A 25,325-nucleotide genomic window follows, 5' to 3' on the forward strand; every position below is an offset into this window, starting at 1 on the left:
TGCCCCATTCTACCCTTGTAAACAATGCAGTTAATAGCTGGATGTGGTGGAACATGCTTCTGATTCCAGCAAAAGTAGGTAGATCTCTTATTTTGAGGCTGTCCTGGTCTATGGCCAGTTAGAACTATGCAATGAAATCCTATAAAAAAAGTTTAGTAATGAAGAGAAATGATATCTGTAAGTGTTGACTTTTTAGAGAAAGCAAAATAGAATAGTTTCGGAGTTTTGATGTTTTTCTAAATATAAAAAATGAGGGCTGGAGATATGGCTCAGTGGTTAAGAGCACTGACTGTTCTTCCAGAGGTTCTGAGTTCAATTCCCAGCAACCACATGGTGGCTCACAACCATCTGTAATGTGAACTGGTGCCCTCTTCTGGCACACACTCTATACATGATAAATAAATAAATAAATAAATCTTTAAAAAAATTGAGGAAATGCTCTTTTTTTTTTCTTCATAGGATGTTCTATATACAGTATGCAACCCTGTTGGAAAAGTACAACGAATTGTTATATTCAAGAGAAATGGGATACAAGCAATGGTTGAATATCCTTTATTTGTAAATGTGTAACTGGTGTATAGAAGTGTTGTAAATTTTTTTTTTTCTGCTTGAATATTTCTAGGCAGGTGGCACTTTTTCCTCTTAGAGCAATTTTCTTGATTTACATTTATTTGTTTTTTTTATTTTGAGATAGGGAATTGTGTAACCCTGGCTTGTAATCAACTCAGAGATCCACCTACTTTCTGAGGGCTGAGATTAAAAGGTGTGCACCATCATACCCATTTAAAAATGAAACTGCAGTACTCTAGGGAATTTTACTATTTTGGTAAAAATAACTTTGTACTATAGAATAGTCCATTAAGGTACTGGGGATTGAATCCAAGGGCTCAACATTCTAGGAGGCCAAGTGTTCTAACACTGTGTTACTTCATTGGCCCTATTTTTTTTAATTAAAAAAAATATTTTTTGTATATTAATCCCAGTTCCCTCTCTCTTCCCTCCTCCCACTCCCTGCTTTTTCTAGTCTGAGCAAGGTATTTCTCTGTAGGAAATGGGTTCCAAAAAGCCAGTTTGTGAACTAGGGATAGATCTAGTGGTCCCACAAACTGCCCAAGCCATCCACTGTCACCTACACTCAGGGGGCCTAGTTTGATCCTATGCAGGTTTCCCTGCTGTCAGTCCAGAGTCAGTGAGCTCCCATTAACTTGCGTTAGTGGTTTCTGTGGGTTCCTTTCCCCATCCTGGTCTTGACCCCTTTGCTTGTATTATCGCTCCTCTGTCTCTTTGACTGGACTTCAGGGTCTCCACCCAGTGGTTAGTTGTGGATCTCTGTATCTGCTTCCATCAGTTACTGGATGAAGGGTCTGTCGGTAGTCCTCAGTCTGATTACAAGAGAAGCCTTGGCCTTATTTTTACTTTGAGAACAAAATAATTTTGTTTGCAGGTTGTAGATTGCCCTTTGCTAAGGGGATAGAACCTACTCCATGCTCTACTTTATAGTACTTCTAATGAGTTAGATTAAGTAGGATTAATGTAGATAACGTTGATGGTATTGATGGTATTGATGGTTTTCTTTGTTATTCTCAGTCTTTAAAATAAATCTTTACTTTATAAGTAAAGATTTATTTAGAAATTTTATTTGGGAAAACATTTTCAGAAACACAGAGTTACTTTTGGTTATCTTTTTAGTTCCCTGGGAATAAGAACAACTAAATTTAAGAAGCCTTCAGCTGCATTTCCTTAATAGAGTTTTAGGTTTGAGTCAGTCCTTTGTGCCCAGAAAGCTAAAGCAGCACTCAATGGAGCTGATATATATGCCGGATGTTGCACACTAAAAATTGAATATGCAAGGGTAAGTAGTTCTTTTCAACACTCTACCAAAGAAATATTTATGATTTGGGTATTCAATTTAAACTTACTTTTCTTCTTCACTTTCAACAGCCAACTCGTCTAAATGTTATTAGGAATGACAATGACAGTTGGGACTACACTAAACCTTATTTGGGAAGACGAGGTAGGTATTTTACAAATTTTAGAATGTACTTGGATCTGCTGAGAATTTTTTACAAGCAGTTACATTGTTTTTTTTTTTTTTTTTTCTTTTCTGAGATGAGCTAGTTAATTATAATGAAAATCTTGTTGCTGAATGCTTTTGTTGCAAAAGTCTGTGTATGCTGGAAATTAACCTTGGACATTAGTGCCCCCTATTGGTATGTGTTGAGCTTATTTATATTTAGTTCAACAAGGAGCCCTCACATACAGGCACGCCCGCAGTTCAAGGACTTGCATTTCTCCAAGCAGCTCTCTCTCTTTGGAGGAGAGGAAACTGATTCAGAATATTCCTTACAAACTGCAAACTTGCACACTGCTTCTCTATGGAAAGGACTTTTCCCCCAAGCTGGACGAGGCATTAAGAAGGATAGAGGACTCCGGCAGGCTGACTCTACACTTCATCATGCACAACATCGGCATCAGCAAAAAGCCCTCTGAAAACTCAGACTTGCAATTCACCTTGACTGCATACTACATGCACCATCACCCCAAGTTTTTAAAGGACGACATTAACAGTACTTCAGACTTGCATGGGATGAACACCATGATAGACTGTGCCCATTTATTCAAGTTGTATGTATACTGATCTGATTTCCCTTAAGGTTTCAGTTGTAGAATTTAAGATTTTTCATTTATGAAAACTAGACATTTTGCAATGTTGTAAAGTCACTGGCCATTGATGTAACTGTTTTCAGCTTAGATTTAAATTGTTAATTGGCTTTTTAAAAGGGGTCAGTTTATCTACAGGCCTTGGGAATTGATATGCTCAACCAATCCACACAAACATTAAAGATTTAACGTGGATTAGAAAGGTGTGCATTGGCTGGGGATAAACAGGTCAGTGGTAGAGCATGTGCTTAGCATGTGTAAGCCCCTGTGTTTGATTCTGAGCACAAAAAAGTGCACATTCTTTAAGTTTACTTTGGTTTTGGTTTTTCCTAATTATGAACACTGAACAGAGATTCTAACAAATGAAAAAGTGCATTATATGTAAAATGTTTTTCTGTGTGGTTTGATTTTTGTAAAGTGGCTGTTTATAAGTTGTCATATTTTGTAACAATTTAAGGTTTTTCACTTATGTTAATTTGTATAACCAGAAAATTTAACATTTCAAATATAGTTGAAAGTAACATGTCATTTTCAAGGTAGAATATATTTAAAGTTGATAAATCTGAAAATCAAGAGCATTTCATTTGAAATGCATTTTCACCAATAACCTATAAATGCTAAATTTCATGAGCATAGATTCACTGATAAATTGTTCAACTAACTGTGGTAATTCTGGAATATACAAACTAAAATGTCAAGCTTGTAAAAACAAGGGGGCTTCAGTATTGGCTACATCTCAACTACAATATTAATGTTTGAACCACATGTTACAAAATTTCAAGATGAATGTGTCTGTACAAGTCAGTGTGAAACTTATGTCATCCAAAATATCTTGATCAGTGAGTACTCAGCAGTGCATGTACTTCAGCCAAAGGAAAGAAAGTAAAACACATGTGATCCTTTGCATGCTCAGATACTTGGGATTTTTCTGGTGATTGGCTTCTTTAGCTCTCAATTTCCAGGAAATTCACTTCATCTTATGCATGGAACTGTAAATAGGTTTGTTTTGTAAAATGTAGCTTTGTTAGTTCCTCAGTTTTGATACTTAAGGAAATTTGCTTGGTCTGTGCTTGGTGCAGTTGGATCTAATACTGGAAAACAAATCCTTAGGAACTCAAACAACAAGACAAATGGTTGATGAGAAATCTCATTTCTGTCCACTGAACAGTATTAAAAACTTAAGTTTGGATTTTATTTACTCACTTGAAATAGTTTGGGTTGCATTTATGTTACCATTTTCTTCCCTTTTGTTTTTGTTTTCAAGACTGGGTTTCTCAGTGTATCCCTGACTGTCTTGGAACTTGCTCTATATAAGACCAGGGTAGCCTTAAACTTAGAGATCTGCAGGCCTCTGCCTTCCTAGTGCTGGTGTTAAAGGTGTGTGCCATCTTACCCAGTGAAACATTTATAAATTTTAACATTGTTTAAGTGTATTCTTTTAAAGGTCTGAACTTACTCAAAACCAGCTTAGTTTTTTCATGCAATTCTAGTTAATAATATATTTAGAAATGTGTAGGGGTAGATATTTATTAAAATATAATTAAAGGAAGTAAAATTATGATTTTAAGGGGAAAAATACTCTTGTTTTCTAATGTTTATTGACTGATAGCTTCTGGCTAGACTTGCAGCTTATAAACATAGTTTCTGTAGTGATCCAAGCTTGACTCAAGTTGACAGATCATTAAAATTATTTATCTGCTTTTCCCAAAGACCTTTATGGAGAGCCAGGTATGGTGGTGTATGCTTATAATCCCAGCACTTGGGAAGAAGAGACAGTCAGGAGTTTAAAGTCAACCTGAGCTATCTGAGACCCTGTCTCAAAAACAAAACAAAATAATAAAAAGAAGACAAAAGGATCTTCATGTATCTTTACTAAAGAAATTCTCATTAAAATGCACTTCTTTTCATTTTAAAAATACTGATTATGAGCCGAGCTTTAATTCCCAACACTTGGGAGGCAGAGTCAGGCGGATCTCTGTGAGGCCAGCCTGGTCTACGGAGAGAGTTCTAGGACTGCCAAGGCTACATACAGAGATCCTGTCTCTGAAAACAAAACAAAACAACTGATTATATAGAGAATCCTTAGCCTGAACTCCAGGGAGCCCTTCCATAAATGTTACACAAAATTTACATATTGTATATACGTGTACCTTTTTGAGAAGAAAGTACATAGCATTTATCAGATTTTATTTGAATACACAGAGCTCAACAACACTATAGACTAACTGATAGGCTCAGTGTTTGACTTCCCTGTTCCTTTTATTTTATCTTTGCTGGTGAATGCCTCAAATTAAAGTAGTGTTTTGAAACAACAGTAGTGAAAAATACATGACTGAAAGATGCCTTGGAAATAACTTTTTTTTTGAGATGGGGGTTTCACTATCTGCCTCTGTATCCTGAGTGTTAGGAGTAACAGCATGTGCCATCTCCCATCTTCTACTCTTTATTTTATGTGTGAAGATTGTGGGTTTCTATAACTATACAACAAAACTAGTGGTTAATTGGAATCTTTCTTTGTGAACACTGTTAACTGTCAGTAAAACTTAATCCATGAAAACTTGGTTCTGAGAAGAGATAGAATTGAATTTAGTATTTGGTGGTATCTACTTAACGATGCAGCACCTGAGGGATCAGCAGACTGGATTAATTTAAGAAAATAGACACACATGATGAAAACCAAGTAAGAAAAAAATTCTTTAGCCTGCTGAAGCAGTGATTGAGGAGGTGAAGTCAGTGTTAAGTACTAAGTGTAAGATTTTAAATACATTAGAATGTGGGTGGAGGACCAGTTTCTATTCTGTATAGAAAGTAATTTTCTTGAAATTTGGGTTATCTATAAATGTAAAGAAAGATAGTGAATTATTGCTATATTAGCTAAGCAGTGGCCAGAAGGGATGATTAAGAGTTTTTCTGTTATTTGGTTGTTTTTAAATAGTGAATTAAAGTTGAACTAGATGACTCTCTTCAATTCTTTTCAGTGGTATGATTTGGTTAGAATAGGTAATTAAAAATAGGCTTCTCTAAGACTGAAGTGAAAGTATTTCTCATCTTCCATAAACCTTGTGTGTTTAGTTGACTAAGGATATTTTGGGTACTATAATTGGATCAACAAACTTCTAAAAGTATTATATGATTTTGAAATTTGCTAACCAGCCGTAGAAGTCTTATTTTGGAAACCTGGAAGCAATTTTTTTTAAATGATCTCTCAAATAAGATTTGAGGAAATTGGCATGCCTTTTTTGAAAATATAGCTAGAATAAAAATTTAGAGTATTGTAGTCTCATCCAATAATGTAGCCCCCTTGGTTAGGTTTATCTTGGCATATTTAAACTCTGGAGGTTGCTCATATTTCTGCTTAATGTTATGGTCGATTAAAAAAAAAAAAAGACCTATCTATGATACACCGTAAGCCAGTGATGTGCAAATTTCAGCTCTCAAGTCAGTAGGTGTTTGTAAATATGTGTATGTACATATAAAATACTCTGTGTTTACTGATTGTGAAACCATGTAATACAGGTTGTTGTTGGCTTTTGCTGAAACTTCTTGAAAGAAGCCCACTTTGAAAATGTGTTGCTGTTGAAGCTAATAGTATGATTCAGGTACTGTCTTTCAAAAGTACTGCACTTAGAAGCTTGTTTTAAAGACATGTATTGGTAAAAACTGTGTACAGTGTCAAACTCTAGCGTTGTGTGCATTCGCTTCCTGCAAAGCATCTAATCTTTTACATTTGAAAGTGTGATTGTATTTGGCATTTATCAAAACCATAATTTCCAGTGGAATTTGTTAGATAGAATTGTTTTCTTAAACTTTTGGTGTTTGTATTTAAATTGGATATGGATGGATGTTTAAAGTTAACCAGGAGTAATATTTCTTTTATATGGATGTTTTGAATGGGTGTTTCCCATGTGAAAACTCTGTTAAGTACTTGGATCATGTTGTTAAAACCATGTTTCTACTTTTGTGTCAGATAGAGGAAAGGGTCGACAGAGACAAGCCATTCTGGGAGATCACCCTTCTTCGTTTAGACATGATGGCTATGGTAAGTCTGTCAAGCAGAAGGAAGGTAGTAAAGACCAACTTCGAGAGTGCATTTCTGATGAAGAATGTTCTATTTCTTATCTGTGTGTTTTGCCTGGTGTAGTTTATATGAGATCAGTCCATTATAATATATTACCAAGAAGTTGTCTAAAAAAACTTTTTTTTTCCTTTGATATTGATATATTAAGTAACCCTTGAAATAAGTTGAGATTGGGGAATTGAACACTTTTTTTTTTCCTGTTTTTGTGGTTTGGTTTTGATTTGTAAGTGGCTCTGGCTTTTAAGAAGACCAGAAAGGGGTATTACTGCTTAGTAAGTTTATTTTCATATATCAGATCAAAGAGAAATTTTGAGTAATAAAAGCAAAAAGAATGAGTATTTGTCAAGAAAGAAGCATGGTCCTATTTATAGATGGTTAGTTTTAGAATTGGTATTTTGGCTTTGGTTAAATTTGTATTTCTACTTTTAAAGCCTCCTACCGCTTATTCTTTGCTAGGTTGAAAATGTAATATTACGAAACTGAGAAGAATAATTTTCTTCAGGAAAAAGCTAATCTTTAGATTATTCTTGAAAATAGAAGTTGACAGTTGTTATTAAAATAGTGTGTTAACTGACTACATTGTTTTAAAATATTTTTTTAATTTTTAGGGGGTAGTTGTTGACTTTACCTAGTCTATTCTAAGTGTTTACAATTTACTTCTATATTTAATAACCATTCTTAGAGTTTTAGCTTACTGGCTAATTTTTTTAATTAAAAATTACTCTCTTTTTTTATGTGTTATTGGTGTTTAGCCAGCCTGTCTGTATATCTATGCACAGTGTATGTGCCTTGTGCTTGAGGAGGCCAGAAGAGTGCATTGAATCTCCTGGGACTGGAGGTAGATAGTTGTGAGCCACCATGTGGGTGCTAGGAATTGAACCTAGATCAGCCAGTGCTCTTAACCACTAAGCTGTCATTATTGTGTCTGCTTAAACTTGAAATTTGTATTTCTCATGACTGTGATAAAATTTGCTTAAGGTTTTTTAGTAATCTATATGGCAAAGGAAGTTGAAACATTTTCCTGTTAAAACAGTGTTGTACAGTTTTGTTTTTTTTCGGGGTGGGGGTGTTGTTTGTTTTGAGACAGGATCTCACTATGTAGCTTTCTGATTGTCCTGGAACTCGCTCTGAAGACCAGGCTGGCCTCAAACTCACAGAGATCCACTTGCCTCTGCCTCCCAAGTATACCTCCACCACTCAGCTGTTGTTTTGTTTTTACATTTTTTTAATTACATTTTCGTGTGTGCATGCCAGTGGAGGTCAGGGGACTTAGTTCTCTTCTACCATGTGGACTCAGAAATTGAATTCAGGTTGTTAGGGTTGGAGGCAGGCACCTTTTACCCGAAGAACCATCTTGCTGGCCTGGAGTGGTTGTTTTAGTTAATTTACATACTCCTTGATCATTTTTCTTGGTTTCTGTAACATAAGAGTATATGTATAGTTTTGTTCTTGCGGTAAAGAAATGTGTTACAGAAAGGTTGTTTTGTTTTTCCCGAGACAGGGTTTCTCTGTGGCTTTGGAGGCTGTCCTGGAACTAGCTCTTGTAGACCAGGCTGGTTTCGAACTCACAGAGATCCGCCTGCCTCTGCCTCCCAAGTGCTGGGATTAAAGGTATGCGCCACCAACGCCCAGCTCAGAAAGTGTGTGTTATTTATGGAGTTAAATCACTTGAAGCTAAAACCTGGTTAGCTATTTGGCAAATGAACTAGAGAACTATGAAAGGATAAATGAAAAACATGCAACTCAATAGTAGTATTGAGACTGTTTCCTTTTCGTAGGTTTTAAGAAATAGTGTTCTCTTATCAGATGTATTTTACTGAAAGAATTGGGTAGACAAATAATGTGGCTTATGTAAAGAGAAGTACACAGTTTGGAGTGATAGGTGCTAAATAGGGATTATTGAGATGGTGGAGTTGTCTCGTTGTAGGAGTACATCTGTTCTCAGCTATGTCATTAAGATGTTGAACTTGGAGATAATTTGTTCTGATTCCTAAGAGAAGGTAAGCAGATGTACTTAAAAGGACAGAGACTGTAAATACAAAAAAAGAGAAATGAATGGGAGAGCAGGAGTGTTTCCTGGGTTACCAAGATAGTTCACCAATGTGCAGATCACAACTATATACCTTCAGAGCAACCGTTAAACAGAACAGCTTTATTTGCATTTTGTGTTACATTATGGAAATGATTAAAAATAAAGAGGAAATAGAAAAAAATCAGTCAGATGCATATTTTCAATTAGATGAAATTTTTTCATTGCTCTGTCATAAGATACATTTTATACTGTTAAAGTTATTATTATTATTATTATTACTATTATCATTTGGTTTTTCGAGACAGGGTTTCTCTGTGTAGCTTTGGAGCCTCCTGGCACTCCTCTTGGAGGCCAGGCTGTCCTTGATCTCACAGAGATCCGCCTGCCTCTGCCTCCTGAGTGCTGGGATTAAAGGCGTGCGCCACCAACCCCCCCCTACTATTTTTTTTTTAAAAAAAACATGGTCTCACCATCTATTCCCTGCTGGCTCAGAAGCATAAACCAGGCTGGTTTTGAATTCATCATACTTAAACAGTGAGCTTTAAGCAGTCACAAGTTGACTGCATTTTTGATATAGTTCCTGAATCCAAGATTTTGTATTTCGAAAAGAAATGACTTCAAAATAAATTGATTTAAAAAAAAATGTGAAACATTAGGTTTTTTGTTTTTGTTTTTAAGCATCAAGATTTCCATCTGCTATTTAGGACTGATGGCTATACAGAACAGTCTAAATCATGTAGATAATTTAATTCTGTTGACTTATGGTCGTAGTTAAAAACATCACAGCAAGAAAAAAAAAAGCCAGGCATTGGTGGTGCAAGCCTTTAATCCCAGTACTCAGGAGGCAGAGGCAGAGGCTGGTGGATCTCTGTGAGTTGGAGACCACCCTGGTCTCCAAGAGCTAGTTCCAGGACAGCCTCCAAAGCCACAGAGAAACCCTGTCTCGAAAAACCAAAAATAAATAAAAAATAAAAACATCACAGCATTTATTCTCTCGTATTAGTTTTGGCTGTTACTTAACCTGTATCGCATCAACATTTATGAATTATCCAACTCAGTGGAAGTTTGTACCACTTATCTGCTGAAAAGGTCTTTTTACTTCTCACAGGGAAAAGGAATAACGACTTTGTGAACTACTGTGGCATAAGCAAATGGTAGTGGTGGGGAAGCAGTATAATATGAATAATGACTTTGCAATATGGTGATCAACATCCTTGAGTCCTACAAAAAAAATGATACTACAGTTTCTTCTTAAAAATGTGGAAACAGCTTGAGATTAGGTGTTTATTGTATACAAGGAGGACTCTTGGGTACATTCTAGATTATGCTTCTGTAATCACTGACTCAGGAGCACCCTAGATGTTAGGGCTTATGTTTTATTTATTTGTTCATTTATTACACCAGTGGAGTTTTTATCAGTTCTTCTAACATGTATGTGTGTGTGCTTGCTTGGGTTCATGTACATCACATGTGCAGGTTTCCAAGGAGGGTAGAAGGTTATCAGCTCCCCTTCGGTGAAAGTTGTAGGCAGTTCTACAATGCCTTACATGGGTACTGGGAACTGAATCTAGGCCTCCTGGGAGAGCAGTAAACTCTCTTGACTGCTGAGGCCTCTCTTTAGTCCCCTGGGCTTATGTTTTGAATTATAGGTCTCTATCTTAGTTGCTGCTTCTGGGTTCTTTCTGATTTTCTGAGACAGGGTTTCTCTGTAAAACAGCCCTAGCTGTCCTGAAATTCAGTCTGTAGACCAGGCTGGCCTTGAACTCACAGAGATCCATCTGCCTGCCTCTGCCTCCTGAGTGCTGGGATTAAAAGCATGTGCTACCACTGCCTGGGTTCTTAATTTTTGAGATAGGGTTTCTCTGTGTAGTCCTGACTGACCTGGAACTCAATCTGTGGACCAGGCTGGCCTCAAACTCAGGGATTGGCCTGCCTCTGCCTCCTGAGTGCTGGGATTAATGGCGTACACTGCTACTGCCCAGCTCTCTGCCTACTTTTGGTTCCTCAGTTTATTCACAGTTGTTCTATTCTGTTACACACTCAAGAAAAGCTTGAAAGTGAAGTTGTAGATGCAAATAACGTAAGGGTTACAACTTGTAAATTTAGCAAGTTGATTCTGAAATGAAGATTTTCAGTTGAAGAGGTGTAGTGAGTGGAGAGAGATTTTCCCATTAGAATTTTAGATATTTTCTGCTGGATTCTTGTGGTTTTTGTTTTGTTTTTTATTGTTTTTTCTTTTTTGAAGAAAAGGGAGAGGGGAAGATTACAGGTCTGTGAGATGGCTCAGTGGGTAAAAGGCACTTGCTGCCAAGCCTGACTACCTACCTGAGTCTGATTTTGATACCCACAATGGTAGGAGGAGAGAACAGATTCCTGAAAGCTGTCCTTTTACTGTGGCACACAACACATTCACACAAATGAAATGTTAATGGAGGATGATAGAAGACCTATATATAGATGAGGTACTGACTAATGAATCCTAGTATTTTCTAGAAGTATATTATAGTACAATTATTCAAGGAGATAACATTTGTAGAACTGAAAATGTTTTTTCTTTTGTGGGGGAGTTGTTTGAAACAGGTCTCACTTTGTAACTTTGGCCTGGCCTCAAACTTACAGAGATCCACTTGGCTATGTCTCCCTAGTGCTGGGATTAACAGCATGTACCATCACACTGATTTGAGAATATTTTTTCTTATATTTCTTATAAAGGTAGTTTCTTACATTTTATTATAATGTTAATCTTCTAAAAGACATTGGCAGTTTTGTTTTTAAACAGGTGTAACTTATATATAGTAGAATAAATGGCATCTATATGGTGGGGTTTCTGTTGTTGTTTTTTTTTTTTTTTTTCCTTTTCTCTCTTCTTTTAAGAAGGATCTCATGCTGGGCAGTGGTGGTGTACCCCTTTAATTCCAGCACTCGGGAAGCAGAGATAGGTGGCTGAGTTCAAGGCCAACTTGGTCTACAGAGCAAGTTCCCAGATAGCCAGAGTTGTTAAAGAGAAATCCTGTCATGCCACCCCCCCCCCCAAAAAAAAAGGAGGATCTCATAAGCTAGGCTGTCCTCTATAACAGAGGATGACCTTCAGTTCTGGATCCTCTTGCCTTACTGGGTTATAGGTGTGTATCACCATGCCTAGCTGAATTATAGTATCATACATACCTATGTACCATACACACATACATATCCCAGAGTTTTACACTGACTCCCTCAATTCTATATACTAGTCTTAAACCTTTTAAAAATAGAGATTTTGTGTATATGGATATAGCTATTTATTGAGTATGGTACATACGGTTCATAGAAATGCCCATTTATTTATATTTAAATATTCATATACTTGAGGGGTTTTGATGTACCTGAAACTAATTTTGAGATTGGGGGGGTGATGAAGTTACAGCTCAGTGGCAGAGTGCTTGCTTATAATAGACAAGGTTTTGGTTTTTTTGTTTGTTTGTTTTTTGAGAAAGGGTTTCTCTGTATTTGCTTTGGAGGTTGTCCTGTAACTCGCTCTGTAGACCAGGCCTGCCTCTGCCTTCTGAGTGCTGGGATTAAAGGCACCGAGCCACCAACCGCCTGGCAGGTCCTGGGTTTTTATATAGTGAAGTACATCTAATTTTTCTAAAGGGAAATATGTGTGTCTGTTACTTACTCGTTGTTTTGATTGTTTTTTACAGGATCACACGGTCCATTATTGCCTTTACCAAGTCGTTACAGAATGGGCTCTAGAGATACACCTGAACTTGTTGCTTACCCATTACCACAGGCTTCTTCCTCTTACATGCATGGAGGAAGTCCCTCGGGTTCCGTTGTAATGGTTAGCGGATTACATCAGCTCAAAATGAATTGTTCAAGAGTCTTCAACCTGTTCTGCTTGTATGGAAATATTGAAAAGGTGAATTTCATTTTGTTTATTTGAGTGGAATATGTAATAATAATTCAGAAAATGCTACACACTTCTGTCAGAAACATATAATGATCTTACATAAGCTTAAAATCTATTATGTATGAACTACAGAAATGATAAGTGGTCAGTATAGGTCATTAGTAATAAAAATGCATTTTAAATTACCAGTATAAAGAGCAGGCTCCAAAGCAGCAGTTCAGTCACCTACTAGTGTGCTAAAGGCATGAGGCCTGCCAATATAGGTAAGTGTTATATTAGCAGTTGTTTGACTCCTGATTTTTCTACTTTATGATGTTATGAACATGATACATTTAATAAAAATCATGCTCACAATTTAAAATTTGCCATATGAGCATTGTGTATAACATTCATTCTGTAATCCTGAGAAGTAGCAACAGGCCAGACTTTCTAGTTATGTTATCACATGAACGAAAACTATACTATCAGCTGAGCTGTGATGCTGGGTAGACCAGATATGTTTAAGTGCATTTTCCATTTATGATGTTTTTAACAATGGAAGAAAACCTGTAATTGGTTTTAGAATTTAACATGTTAAACTGTAGAACTTCAAAAAGCAGTTATACTTATACTCATGGAGCTAGATATTTGTGAATGTGTCTCAGGGCTTGACTTGCTTTGGGGGGGGCGGAGTGGACTTATTAAATACTACTTACTTTACAAATACCATAATATGAATATATATTTATGTGTGTGAGTGTTTTGCCTGCATGAATGTCTGTGTTCCACATGTGGACTTGGTCCCATGGAAGTCAGAAGAGGGTTTTGGATCCCCTGAAAGTAGGGTTAGGAATGGTGTGAGCTACCATATGGATGCTAGAACTAAAGTGCTCTTAATGGCTGAGCCAACCTCAATCATCTTTTTTTTTCTTTCCTTTCTTTTCTTTTTTCTCTTTCCTTTCTTTTTTTGTTTTTTTGAGACAGGGTTTCTCTGTGGCTTTGGAGGCTGTCCTGGAACTAGCTCTTGTAGACCAGGCTGGTCTCAAACTCACAGAGATCCATCTGCCTCTGCCTCCCCAGTACTGGGATTAAAGGTGTGCATCACCACCACGGCTCAGCCAACTTCAATCATCTTATAAGGAACCAATGTGTTTTTATTTGAGCTCAGTTAATACTTGAAATAGACCCACTTTGGCTGAATGTTCCAATACTGTAATGATGTTATTTTCCTCTTGTGATTTTAGTAATCTTTCCATAGTGATAAGAAAATACAAGCATGTGAGTCACTGGTGTGAGAGCGGGAGAAAGGCCTCAAACCTTGTGTTTCTAGTTCACTAATTCTAAAACCCTGATAATGTCTCTATTATGTCATATTAAGAAGAGGAAGAAAAGAAAAAAAGTTGTATTTGGTCTGAGGGTAGGTAGAAAAGTATTCAAGAAGCACAATCTATATCTCTTGAGTTAAGAATTGTCTCATGATTTAGTTTTTGGTAGGTTTAATTCTACTGTTTCATGTTACCTTGAAATTTTAATACTTTTTAAACTTTTATTTATTGTATTTTGTGTGGGGGTGTTTTGCCCATATATGTTTATGGGCGTCGTGCATGTGTGGTCCCTAAGGAAACCAGAAGAGGGCTTTAGATCTTCCGGAGCTGGAGTTACAGAAAGTTGTGTTCCACCTTGTGGGTGCTAGGAATTAAACCTGGATCCTCTAGAAGAGCAGCCAGTGAGTGAGTGCTCTTAACTGCTCCCCCAAGTTTTTGAGTAATGTTAAATGATGGATTGTGATGAATAAAACTCAAGCCATTATAATCTTTTAAGATATCCATATTTAAACTTTTCCAGTGATTTAATTTTTTAAGTATTTAAAAATGTGTAGGAATGTTCTGCCTGTATGTGTGTATATATGGCATATGTGTGCCTGGTGCCTGTGGAGGTCAGAAGTAGGCACTGGGTCCCCAGAATTGTAGTTCTGGATGGTTGTGAGCTACTATGTAGGTACTAGGAATCATACCTGGGTTTTTTTTTTTGTTGTTGTTGTTGTTGTTTTTTTCAAGAGTGACAAGTGCTCTTAACCACTGAGGTGTCTCTCTGGCACTTTTCCAATTTGTTTATTTCTTGGGGGGGGCTTAGATCCACATTAATTTATACTTATATAAATATGCATACTACATAATTATACTAACTACTAGAGTTTTAGGATATAACTGGATAAGTCAAAGGATAAAGTATTGCCTACAGCTAAACAACTGATTTCAAGTATAGCTCAAAGTTTCTGACATTACCAATACATACAGGTACAGTATAGAGCATTAGGGTACACTTTTAAAATTGGAAGCAGTGGACTTAAATACAAATATTCTCTGTGTTCCCTTGAGGTTAACAGGTAAGAAGGAAAGTGTGTTCAAGCTGTTGTGCTTACTGTGTGGTTTAGTGCCTAACATTGCACTTTCTGCTACCATGCTATCTCTAGGCTATCTTGTACTATTTATTACCTTGACATTTCTGCATTGTTTACTGTCATATAAGATGAAGATGGTTTTGTTACCATTCAGTCTTTAGTACCTAGCATAGTGCTTATCAAAATATACTTGATATCCAGATACTTAATGAATATTGATGAGTCTAGACTGAGTACCTAGGGATATAATCATTATTTTCATTTTATAGTAACAGTCTAGTGTAGAGGAATATGGTGGGCCACTTAGGTCACACAGATAACAGCCTTGGAATAAGCCTGTGCTCCGTGTGCTGTAGAGTACAAGTCTTCCCCTTTAACTTCACTCAATTTTGGTAAGAGTTAAGGCTGTCCTGTAAATGACACAATAAGGTTAAGATTCTAAGAAATGATCTTGGGGGGATTTTGTGTTTGCAGGTAAAATTTATGAAGACCATTCCTGGCACAGCACTCGTAGAAATGGGTGATGAATATGCTGTGGAAAGAGCTGTCACACACCTTAATAATGTCAAACTCTTTGGGAAAAGACTTAATGTTTGGTAATTACTTAAATTATAAATGTTATCAATGTTTTGAAGTAACATTATTTTGTAGTAACTGAGTATACATCTGAAGGTGACAACAATAGTGTTATTATTGTTGACAAGTTTCAGGATTTATATAATTGTTCTATTTTCTAAAATTATGTTTATATGTATATATGAGTGCAGTGCCCAAAGAGCCCAAAAGAGGGCACCTGTCCCCTGGAGTTGGAAATAGGTGGTCACCGGCCATCTAACCTTGGTGCTGGGAAGGGGTCCTCTGCAATAGCAGTAAGAACTGTAAACCATTGAGCCATCTCTTAATCCAGATCTTTTAGGTTTTTTTTTGGGGGGGGGGGGTTTCAAGACAGGGTTTCTCTGTGTAGCTTTGGAGACTATCCTGGCACTTGCTCTGGAGACCAGGCTGGCCTCGAACTCACAGAGATCCACCTGCCTCTGTCTCCCAAGTGCTGGGATTAAAGGCATGTGCCACCAACGCCCAGCCAGATCTTTTAGTTTTTAAAAGTTTTATTATCTTAAAACAGATAAGTTCTTAAAATTTTTCTGATGTGAGATTCGATTCATTTTCTAATATCTAAAATATAAGAATGATTAATATTAACCCAAAGTAAATACAAGTTGATTTATTCCCTACCTTTTTTTTTAAACCAACTTCATTTGAAGAATATTTGTGAGAAAAAAATTACATCTGTGCAAAACATAAGCATACTATTTCTTGCTATAACTATGTATTTAGCATTTATACTGAGTTAGATATTAGAACTATTCTAGAGGTGATTTACATAATACAGAGGGTATAAAATCAAGCTTAGTGGCACACACCTGTAATCCCAGCACTTGGGAGGTGTGGGCAGGAGGATCAGAAAGCTAAGGTTTAGTTTATAGTAAGTTTCAGGCCAGCCTGTAGTTTCTGAGACCCAACACTTGGGAGACAGAGGCAGGCAGATCTCTGTGAGTTCGGGGCCTGCATGGTCTAAGAGTGAGTTCCAGGACAGCCAGGGCTGTTACATAGAGAAATCCAAGAGTAAGTAATGCAGAAGGTTGTGTGGAGGTTATATGTAAATACTATAGTATTTGATAGAGCATGTTTTTTGTTTCTGAACCAATCCCCTTACATAACAATGGATACTTTTGTACTGTACTTAAATAACTGTATACACCTTCTTTTGTTGATTCATAAAAGTATTTTGTGACTACCTCTGCTTCTTATCTAACAAAATCTGTTTTATTTTTCTTTTCTCATCTTCAGTGTATCTAAACAACATTCAGTTGTTCCAAGTCAAATATTTGAGCTGGAGGATGGTACAAGTAGCTATAAAGATTTTGCAATGAGTAAAAATAATCGCTTTACAAGTGCTGGCCAAGCATCTAAGAATATAATCCAGCCACCCTCATGTGTGCTGCATTATTATAATGTCCCCCTGTGTGTTACAGAAGAGACCTTCACAAAGGTAGGCACTGACAAAAAGTATAGAGAATGTTGCTTTTTGTTTTTGTTTCTTGTGTGTGTGGGGGGGTGTTCAAGACAGGGCTTTCCTGTGACTTTGGAGACTGTTCTGGAACTAGCTCTTGTAGACCAGGCTGGCCGTGAACTCACAGAGATCTGCCTGCCTGTGCCTTCCGTGCGCTGGGATTAAAGGCGTGAGCCACCACCTCCTGGCGAATATTACTCTTTGTGTTTTAAGTTTATGTGATATTTCATAGTTCATCTCATTTTAAGATTTTTCTAAAATCCTGCTTTTTTTGTTGTCAGTGATGGTGGGTGTTTTCCTCTCTCTGTTGACTTCCTTGTTTGTATTAATGAAATTTGCTTTTTAAATTCATGAATAGTTCATAAATTTGTCATCTTTGGGAAAGGTTTATGCTCATATTCTTTGTATCTAACTTTAGTATACACATTGCCAAAGCAAGCATTTCACACACCATCTGTTTTAAATGCACAGCCTCTTACTGAACTTAGAGCTAGCCAGTTGGCTGGACTGGTTAACTGGAAGTTTCTGGGATCTTCTTGTCTGCTAGTGATGTATGTCCTAGCACTTTGAATGATGAGACCAGAGGATTGCCATGAGTTTAAGGCTGTTAGGCTAAATAGCAGGATCCTGGCTCATGAATGAATGAAAATGAACAAGCAAACAATCAAATATAAATAAAAAGCAACTGAAAAGTTGCTTTAAATCTCACCTGTAAGAAAATCTTGTCCATCCCCTCCCCCCAATAACTTGTATAATGATAGGAGCACTTCAGGAACAATGTACTTTCTGGAGTTGGACTTCCTCTCTTCAGTATTTAGTTAACCCTTCATTAAGTCTGAGAAAATGCAGTTTAACTTTAAAAAATATGTTTTATTGTACATGAAATTGTTTCACTGGTTTGGGTTTGTTTTTTTGTTTTGTTTTGTTTTGTTTTTGAGACAGGGTTTCCCTGTGGCTTTGGAGGCTGTCCTGGAACTAGCTCTTGTAGACCAGGCTGGTCTTGAACTCACAGAGATCTGCCTGCTTCTGCCTCCTGAGTGCTGCCACCACTGCCCGGCTGGTTTGGGGTTTTTAAAGATTATTATGTATACAGTGTTCTGCTGGCATGTATGCCTACAGGCCAGAAGAGGGCACCAGATCTTATTACAGATGGTTGTGAGCCACCATTTGGTTGCTGGGAATTGAATTCAGGACCTTTGGAAGAGCAAGCAGTGTTCTTAACTACTGAGCCATCTCTCCAGCCCTTCACAGTTTTTTTTTTTTTTTTTTTGTCTTTTGTTGTTGTTGTTGTTGTTGTTTGTTTTTCTTTTTGTTTTTTCTCTTAGAACTTATTATTAATCTGAACATACATTAATTGATGTTATACTAAAGAGTTGAATGCTACTATAAAGCAAGAGTTTTCAAAATAGAATTTTATTTAGCTGTATTTCTGATGTTTTACCTTTTTTTGGCAGTTGTGTAATGACCACGAAGTTCTTCCATTCATCAAATATAAAGTGTTCGATGCTAAAGGTAAGTGAACATTTCTTGAAAAGTCTTCCAGCTTTGCAGGAAGATTGCTGCTAACAGATAGGTAACAACTGGATTTGCCTTTGTTTTAGCTTCTGCCAAAACACTCTCTGGGCTGTTGGAGTGGAAATGCAAAACGGATGCAGTGGAAGCTCTTACTGCACTCAATCACTACCAGATACGAGTCCCAAGTAAGTGACTCAGTGGGCATTGCCTTCTGAAACACTGGCCATCTATGTGTGAAATAGTTCGGTATTATAAGAGTTAGGAGAATGAAGGAGGCACTCAAGAAGAAAAAAGTAACCATAATCACATGCGATTTGGGGGTTTGAGGCTATTTATCTCCAAAGGGTTGTTGAGGAACCTAAATGAAGCCACATTGTGGTGAGTTCTGAAATTCTCCCAACTACATTAAAGAAAATAAACCTTAAAAAAAAACATTCAGGCCAGGCGGTGGTGGCTCACATCTTTAATCCCAGCACTTGGGAGGTAGAGGCAGGCGGATCTCTGTGAGTTCTATAAGAGCTAGTTCCAGGACAGCCTCCAAAGCCACAGAGAAACCCTGTCTCGAAAAAAGTACTGGTTAGGTGTAGTGATACACTTGTAATTTTAGCATTCAGGAGGATCAAGAATTTGAGGAGAGTTTAGGGTATATAAGACTTTATTTCAAAAAATAAATAATAAAAAATGTATGGGGAAAATCAGTATTATTTAATATGGTGATGGGGGGTAAAAAGGAAACAAGACAACACCCTGCAAGGGTGGTAGTACTTGCCTGCAGGTCTTTCTAGATACTCAGGAGATGGGTGGGGATGTCATTCTACCTGGTGAGTTGAGTTCCAGGGACAGCCTGGACAGCATTAACTTCGTGACCTCATTCCAATACAGCGGATGGGCTAAAGTTGTTAAGTATCATTTGAGGGTTTTATGTGTGGAAACATGCTTTAAATGTCATAACAGCTAAAATGTTTGTGAAGAACCAAGCAGAAAATAATACTACCACATGTTGAAAATTATAGAATCTTAGTGGTGTGTGTGTGGCAATTCATTAATCTGTATTTTGTGTTTGAAAATTGCCTAAAAAATAGAGAGAAATACATCCTTGAAATAAATTATACAGAAGCAAACGTAAAGTGGTTTAATAGAAAGTTTTAAACTTTCAAAGTTAACATTAAGATACCGTACCATTGGCAATATGCTCTATGAACATGAACTTTTCTGTGACAACTGATTAACCCTGATATTATTGATCTGTAATGATTAATTCACTTGAAAAATTGAGTATGTTCTTAAGCTTAGAATAATAGGAACGTAGTAACAGGCTGTTTTCTGGAGCTTAGTGTCTGTTAGGTCAGGGGAACTGGAGAGATGGTTTAGTGGAGCACTGGCACCCACATAGTAGCTCACAGTAACTCCAGTACAGGGAACCAGAGATGCACATGGTATATCTGCAGATAAAGCATTCATATACATAAACAAATATTTAAAAATTTCCTTCTTTGTGTTTCTGTCTCCAATACTATAAAATGGTAGAATAATTTACTAATTCAAACTGATCTAAAATTTTTGATGGAATATTAACTTGAGTTTTTAATTTTTACAGATGGTTCCAACCCTTATACATTGAAGCTTTGCTTTTCTACATCATCCCATTTATAAGAAGAGAAGAGCATGTTAGAATTTATGTTCATCTTTATTACAGTTTTAAAGCTAAACTTCATTAAAAATAATCTAAAATGGTTGATCTAATGTTGCCTTGCTTACTATAAGATCCTCTTCTGTAATAAACATATTTTGCCTCAAGTAAATTTGTTGTTAACTTAAATATTGTTTTCACCTTACGATAGAATACCATAATGTAGACTGTCTACAACTTTGTTGCAGATTTATACAAACATATGATTTCTAACATTACAGTTTTGTTCCATGGTAAAATATATTTGCATTCTTAGTGCTAATTATCTGCAAATGTTCTTCCATTGTGTTTGAGATTAATGCAGGTGAAAGTATTGCATTTTAATACAGAATTCCTACAATAGATAGATGATTGAATGTTATAGTTACTCATATTAAACATAATTTGTTTTTATTATTTTAGTCAAATTTGGGAATGACATTGCATTTGTTGGCTCTCAAGAACTACATACTTAGTTGATTTCAATTTCTAACAGGCTTAATAGACACAAACACACTTGTATAGTATGCACTCAAACCCAATTGGTGTGTTTCTTTTAAACAGTCATCATCCAATTTGTATTGACATGCTTCTGTTCCTAGTTCCAGTTTGAAGGTTTTATAAAGTTATAATAATAAGTTAATGTGTTCATCTTCATTATTTTGCATGTGACCTAATCTTAGAAGTACATGTAATATTTGACATTGATATTTTAATACTATAGAAGTTAAAATTAATGATTCCTCTTCTATATAATAATCTGGGTTCCATAGATGGGTTTCAGAGAACTTGTCAGACCTCCCAAAATTGTGTGTAGAATTTGGGATATTTGCATTTTTATTTCTTAATCTTTGATCCATCATAATATATGTATTTTTCTATATGGTGTAAGATTTAAGAATTTTATTTTTGATCAAAACAGCTATTTGTCTCAACACCATTTATTAAACATTCTCCCTCTGGATTTGTTTCTTTCTCTTTTTAAGTAATCTTATATTAAGGCTCTTACAAAGTTTACACCTTTTTAATAATTAGAAAATGGATATAGCCTTCTTGTTTTCATCTTGAAAGAAAGAATACTTTTCATCTGGGTAGTCTATAGTTAGCAAAAGCAGTTTTGTTATCTTTAGATTATTAAATAAAAATCCACTTAAGTCTTATAAAAGACTTTCTTTTGAGTCAGGGTCTCTTCGACGAAGCTCTGGCTGTCCTGGAACTGCTGTGTAGACCAGACTGTCAGCAGACTCACAGATCCTCCTTCCTCTGCCTCTGCCTTTGTCTCTGCCTCTTGAGTGCTGGGATTAATGGCGAGTGCCACCAAATACACCTGTCTCTTTATTTCTAATTTAACCAAGAAAAAAAAAAAAGAAACTTGAGTTCTTTTAAAATTGAATCAAAAGTTTAAAGTTGAAAATCTGTAAAGATTTTGGGTGTGTGGAGTGTGTGTGTGTGTGTGTGTGTGTGTGTGTGTGTGTGTGTGTGTGGTGTCTGTCTGTCTGTCTGTCTGTCTGTCTGTTTGTCTGTCTGTCTGTCTGTGTGTCTGTGTCTGTGTCTCTGTAGCAGAATTATGATGTGACCATGTGTGCCCATAACCAACAGGTCAGATGAAGACATTAGATCTCCTGAAACTGGAGTTATAGGCAACCATGGGCCACCCAGTGTGGGAGTTAGTTAGGAAGTGTAGGGAACTAGGTTATGTATTTTTTTTTCAGTCATTACCACTTTAATACCTAACTATACTCAATGTCACCATAAACAAATTATTTTTTTGAGACAGGTTTTCTCTGTGTAACAGCTCTGGCTATCCTGGAACTCTGTAGACCAGGCTGGCCTCAATTCACAGAGATCCTGTGCTGGGATTAAAGGCTCATGCCACCAATGTCCAACCATAAACAGACATTTTTTAACCTTTGCTACAAGCCTTAATTTTTAGAGGTAAATTGTAGACCTTTTATACTCTTTTTCTTTTTTTCTTTGAAAACCAATGTTGGAGATTTGTGTGTGTGGTGCGAGAGCTCACCTAAAGATTTCAGGAAATAAACATAGTTAAAGGCAAAGTTTAATTTAGAGTTTCTTAAAGTAGAACTGACTGACCTCGTGTCTTTAATGATTTCTTCCCATAAAAATTCTTCATGGGTGAGCTGGTATCTCTGATAGGTGCTCAGCACAGATAGTGCTTGAGCATCCTGTCCTGCTGTTTGTTTGAACAGTTTTGTGAGTGTTGCCTTTCTTAGCCTTGAAGCCATTCTTTTCCATCCCAGCCTCCTTACAGAGGACACAGAAGACCACTTTAGATTTGCTAAAATGTAAGGTAGGTAGAAGGGTGGGTGGGTGAACAGGTAGATACTGACTTTACATCTATTTATAAATTTTACATCTCTATGTTTGCATCTCATTTACATATTTATGATCTGCCACATAGGATATAGCTGCCTTTTAAAACCTCTCCAGCTCCTACTGTGTAATAACCCTGTCTCCATACATAATCCTGCTCCAAATCTCAGGATAAATAAAACCTGTTACTTAATTATTTGTGTTCATGGAACGTATAGCTGGTTTACCTTTGTGTGTGAATGCTACATAAATTGTAAAGGTCATTGGGGAAACATCCCGGAGTGTTCTCATCTTCCCCCTCCTACCAGCTTGTGACATATTGAATGGAGCAGTAGCCCAGATCTGTGTGATAGCTCACAATGCTTCCCTGATGAAGAACCTGGGACTTCAGGGGGGTGAGCTAGCAAGAGGCTGTGTGGAGGGAAACATGGCTTGTGTTAAAACTGGTCGTTGGCCACAATCAGGTCAACTCAGTTCATACGTCTTAATTTCTTGTTGGTGTGTAGAATTGAGTTTGGCTGGCATGCCTCAAGAATTCAGTACTCTTGTTTGTTGTCCCACCACCACCACCAGGGTTTCTCTGTAGCTTTGGAGCCTGACCTAGAACTGATCTGTAGACCAGGGTTGCCTGCCCCTTCCTCCTCAGTGCTGCTCTTTCTTGGCTTTATTTTGAGACAGGGTTGATAAGTAATTTTGGCTGTCTGGAACTCACTATGTAGACCAGGCTGGTCTTAAACTCAGATCTGTCTGCTTCCCAAGTGCTGGAATTAAAGGAATTCCATACCACTGCCCAGCTGTTTTTTTTTTGTTTTGTTTTGTTTGGTTTTGGTTTTGGTTTTAGACAGATTTTCTCTAGCTTTGGAGCCTGTCCTGGAACTTGCTCTGTAGACCAGGCTGGGCTTGAACTCACAGAGATCCATTTGTCTCTGCCTCCAAAGTGCTGGGATTAAGGGTGTGAGCCACCACAACCCAGCTTTGTTTTGCCTTTTTTTTTTTTAACTACTTTTTTCTAGTGTGTATGTGTGCCAGCATATGTGTGTTTGTGTGTGTGTGTGTGTGTGTGTGTTGTGTGTGTGTGTGTGAGAGAGAGAGAGAGAGAGAGAGAGAGAGAGAGAGCTACTTGTTAGTCCATTTTCTCTTTGGGTCATGTAGCTCACAAGGATTAAAAACACATTGTCAGGTTTGGCAGCAGGGTGCCTGTTAAAACATCTTGCCTGCTCATAAAAACCTTTTTTTTTGCACTAATGGTGAACCCAGAGCTTTATGCATATTTGGCAAGTTCATTTCTTCCCAGGTGGCTCAGCAGTTACACATATGGAAAGGTCTTGAAATTATGTGGATAAAATAGTTAAGGTTTTTATGTGTTTGAGCTCCTGAGTTAATGAGATTGGTTAATGTAATTGTTTTCTGCACAAGATTTTTACTTTTGAGCCAGGCGTTGGTGGTACACGCCTTTAATCCCAGCACTCGAGAGGTAGAGATAGGCGGATCTCTGTGAGTTTGAGACCAGCCTGGTCTCCAGAGGGAGTGCCAGGATAGGCTCCAAAGCTACACAGAGAAACCCTGTAAAGAAAACCCTGTAACAGCCATTTTAGTAAATAACAGAATTAGACTGCTTTCCAGTACTTTATAGCATGAAAAATGTTCACGAGGATCCTCAGAGCTAGTGTAATTCAGAGGGGCAGCTTGGACTGGGAAAGTTACATCCCAGTGTATGGGAGCTCGATGAGAAGATGGCTGGGCAGTGACGGTTTTGTATTGGGTGATACCAATGCCTTCCTTTTGCTCAGGTTATGGCTATGGTATATTGGGGGACATAGTGGGTTGCAACAAAGGGACAGGAGAGTGATAGTGTGGCACACAAGCATTGCGTTTGGTTATCTTGGAAGCTGACTGTTCACTAAGGACTAGCCTTTCTGAGCTTGAAGAAAAGTCAAATTAGCCACACCTGGTAGTACAGGGCTGATTTCCAGGCATGTGGGAGGCCGAAACAGGACAGTGGATTAAAAGGCCAGCCTGGTCATCTTGGTGATAAAATATCTCAATCTGAAAAAAATGCAAGGGTGTATGGAGTAGGGCTGGGGGCAAATCACATGCCCAATGTGGATAAGACCCTATATTGAATCCCTAGGATCCCCACCAAGAAACTGGAGGTCTACCAGGGCCTGACTTGGGCTGGTGATGGGAATCACCGTGGTGCATCGGGATGCACTTGATCTCCACGTCGTGTGCTCTGAGAAACGTAAGCTGAAGATTGGTGGTCACAATAAAATCTCACAGACATTGCCATATAGTGTTAAGTAGGAGTGGTCCAGAGCAAGAGGGAGCATTAAAACATCAAACTCAATACAAAATCAAGAACATTGACTCCATTACAGAAGAGATGATGCTGAGAAGTGTTGAAGTATAATTTATCTGGAATAGAATGATTCAGTAATCTATACCAAAAATTCAATTTTATTCATGTCTATGTCTTGCCAACCCCCAAAGGTTCTTGGAAGAATATTCCCCTCGTGTTAGCAGACAGGCAACAGGACATACCAGTTTGGGTTTTGTTTTTTCGTTTTGTACAGGGTGGGGGTTGTTTGGACAGGGTTTCTCTATGCAACCTTAGCTGTCCTGGAACTTGCTTTGTATACACCAGGCTGGTCTTGATCTCAGAGAGCTGCCTGCCCTTGCCTCCCAAGTGCTGGGAT

The 25,325-nt window shown here is 37.4% G+C and overlaps 1 protein-coding gene across 2 annotated transcripts in view; it reads left to right on the plus strand.

The window, feature by feature from the left end:
- The window catches only part of Hnrnpll (heterogeneous nuclear ribonucleoprotein L like), a 32,298-nt gene extending 11,365 nt beyond the window's left edge, over positions 1-20,933 (plus strand). For both annotated transcript variants that reach the window (XM_027426029.2, XM_027426028.2), the window contains 10 exons: positions 460-545; positions 1,756-1,852; positions 1,942-2,014; positions 6,629-6,700; positions 12,452-12,669; positions 15,515-15,636; positions 16,889-17,090; positions 18,566-18,623; positions 18,713-18,811; positions 20,224-20,933. In XM_027426029.2, coding sequence (XP_027281830.1) covers positions 460-545; positions 1,756-1,852; positions 1,942-2,014; positions 6,629-6,700; positions 12,452-12,669; positions 15,515-15,636; positions 16,889-17,090; positions 18,566-18,623; positions 18,713-18,811; positions 20,224-20,279 — 1,083 coding nt within the window. In that variant the 3' untranslated portion in view covers positions 20,280-20,933. The remainder of the gene's footprint in view (positions 1-459; positions 546-1,755; positions 1,853-1,941; positions 2,015-6,628; positions 6,701-12,451; positions 12,670-15,514; positions 15,637-16,888; positions 17,091-18,565; positions 18,624-18,712; positions 18,812-20,223) is intronic.
- The last annotated feature ends 4,392 nt before the right edge of the window (positions 20,934-25,325 follow it).

The sequence above is a fragment of the Cricetulus griseus genome, chromosome 7 (assembly GCF_003668045.3).
Source record: "Cricetulus griseus strain 17A/GY chromosome 7, alternate assembly CriGri-PICRH-1.0, whole genome shotgun sequence".
Taxonomy (NCBI): domain Eukaryota; kingdom Metazoa; phylum Chordata; class Mammalia; order Rodentia; family Cricetidae; genus Cricetulus; species Cricetulus griseus.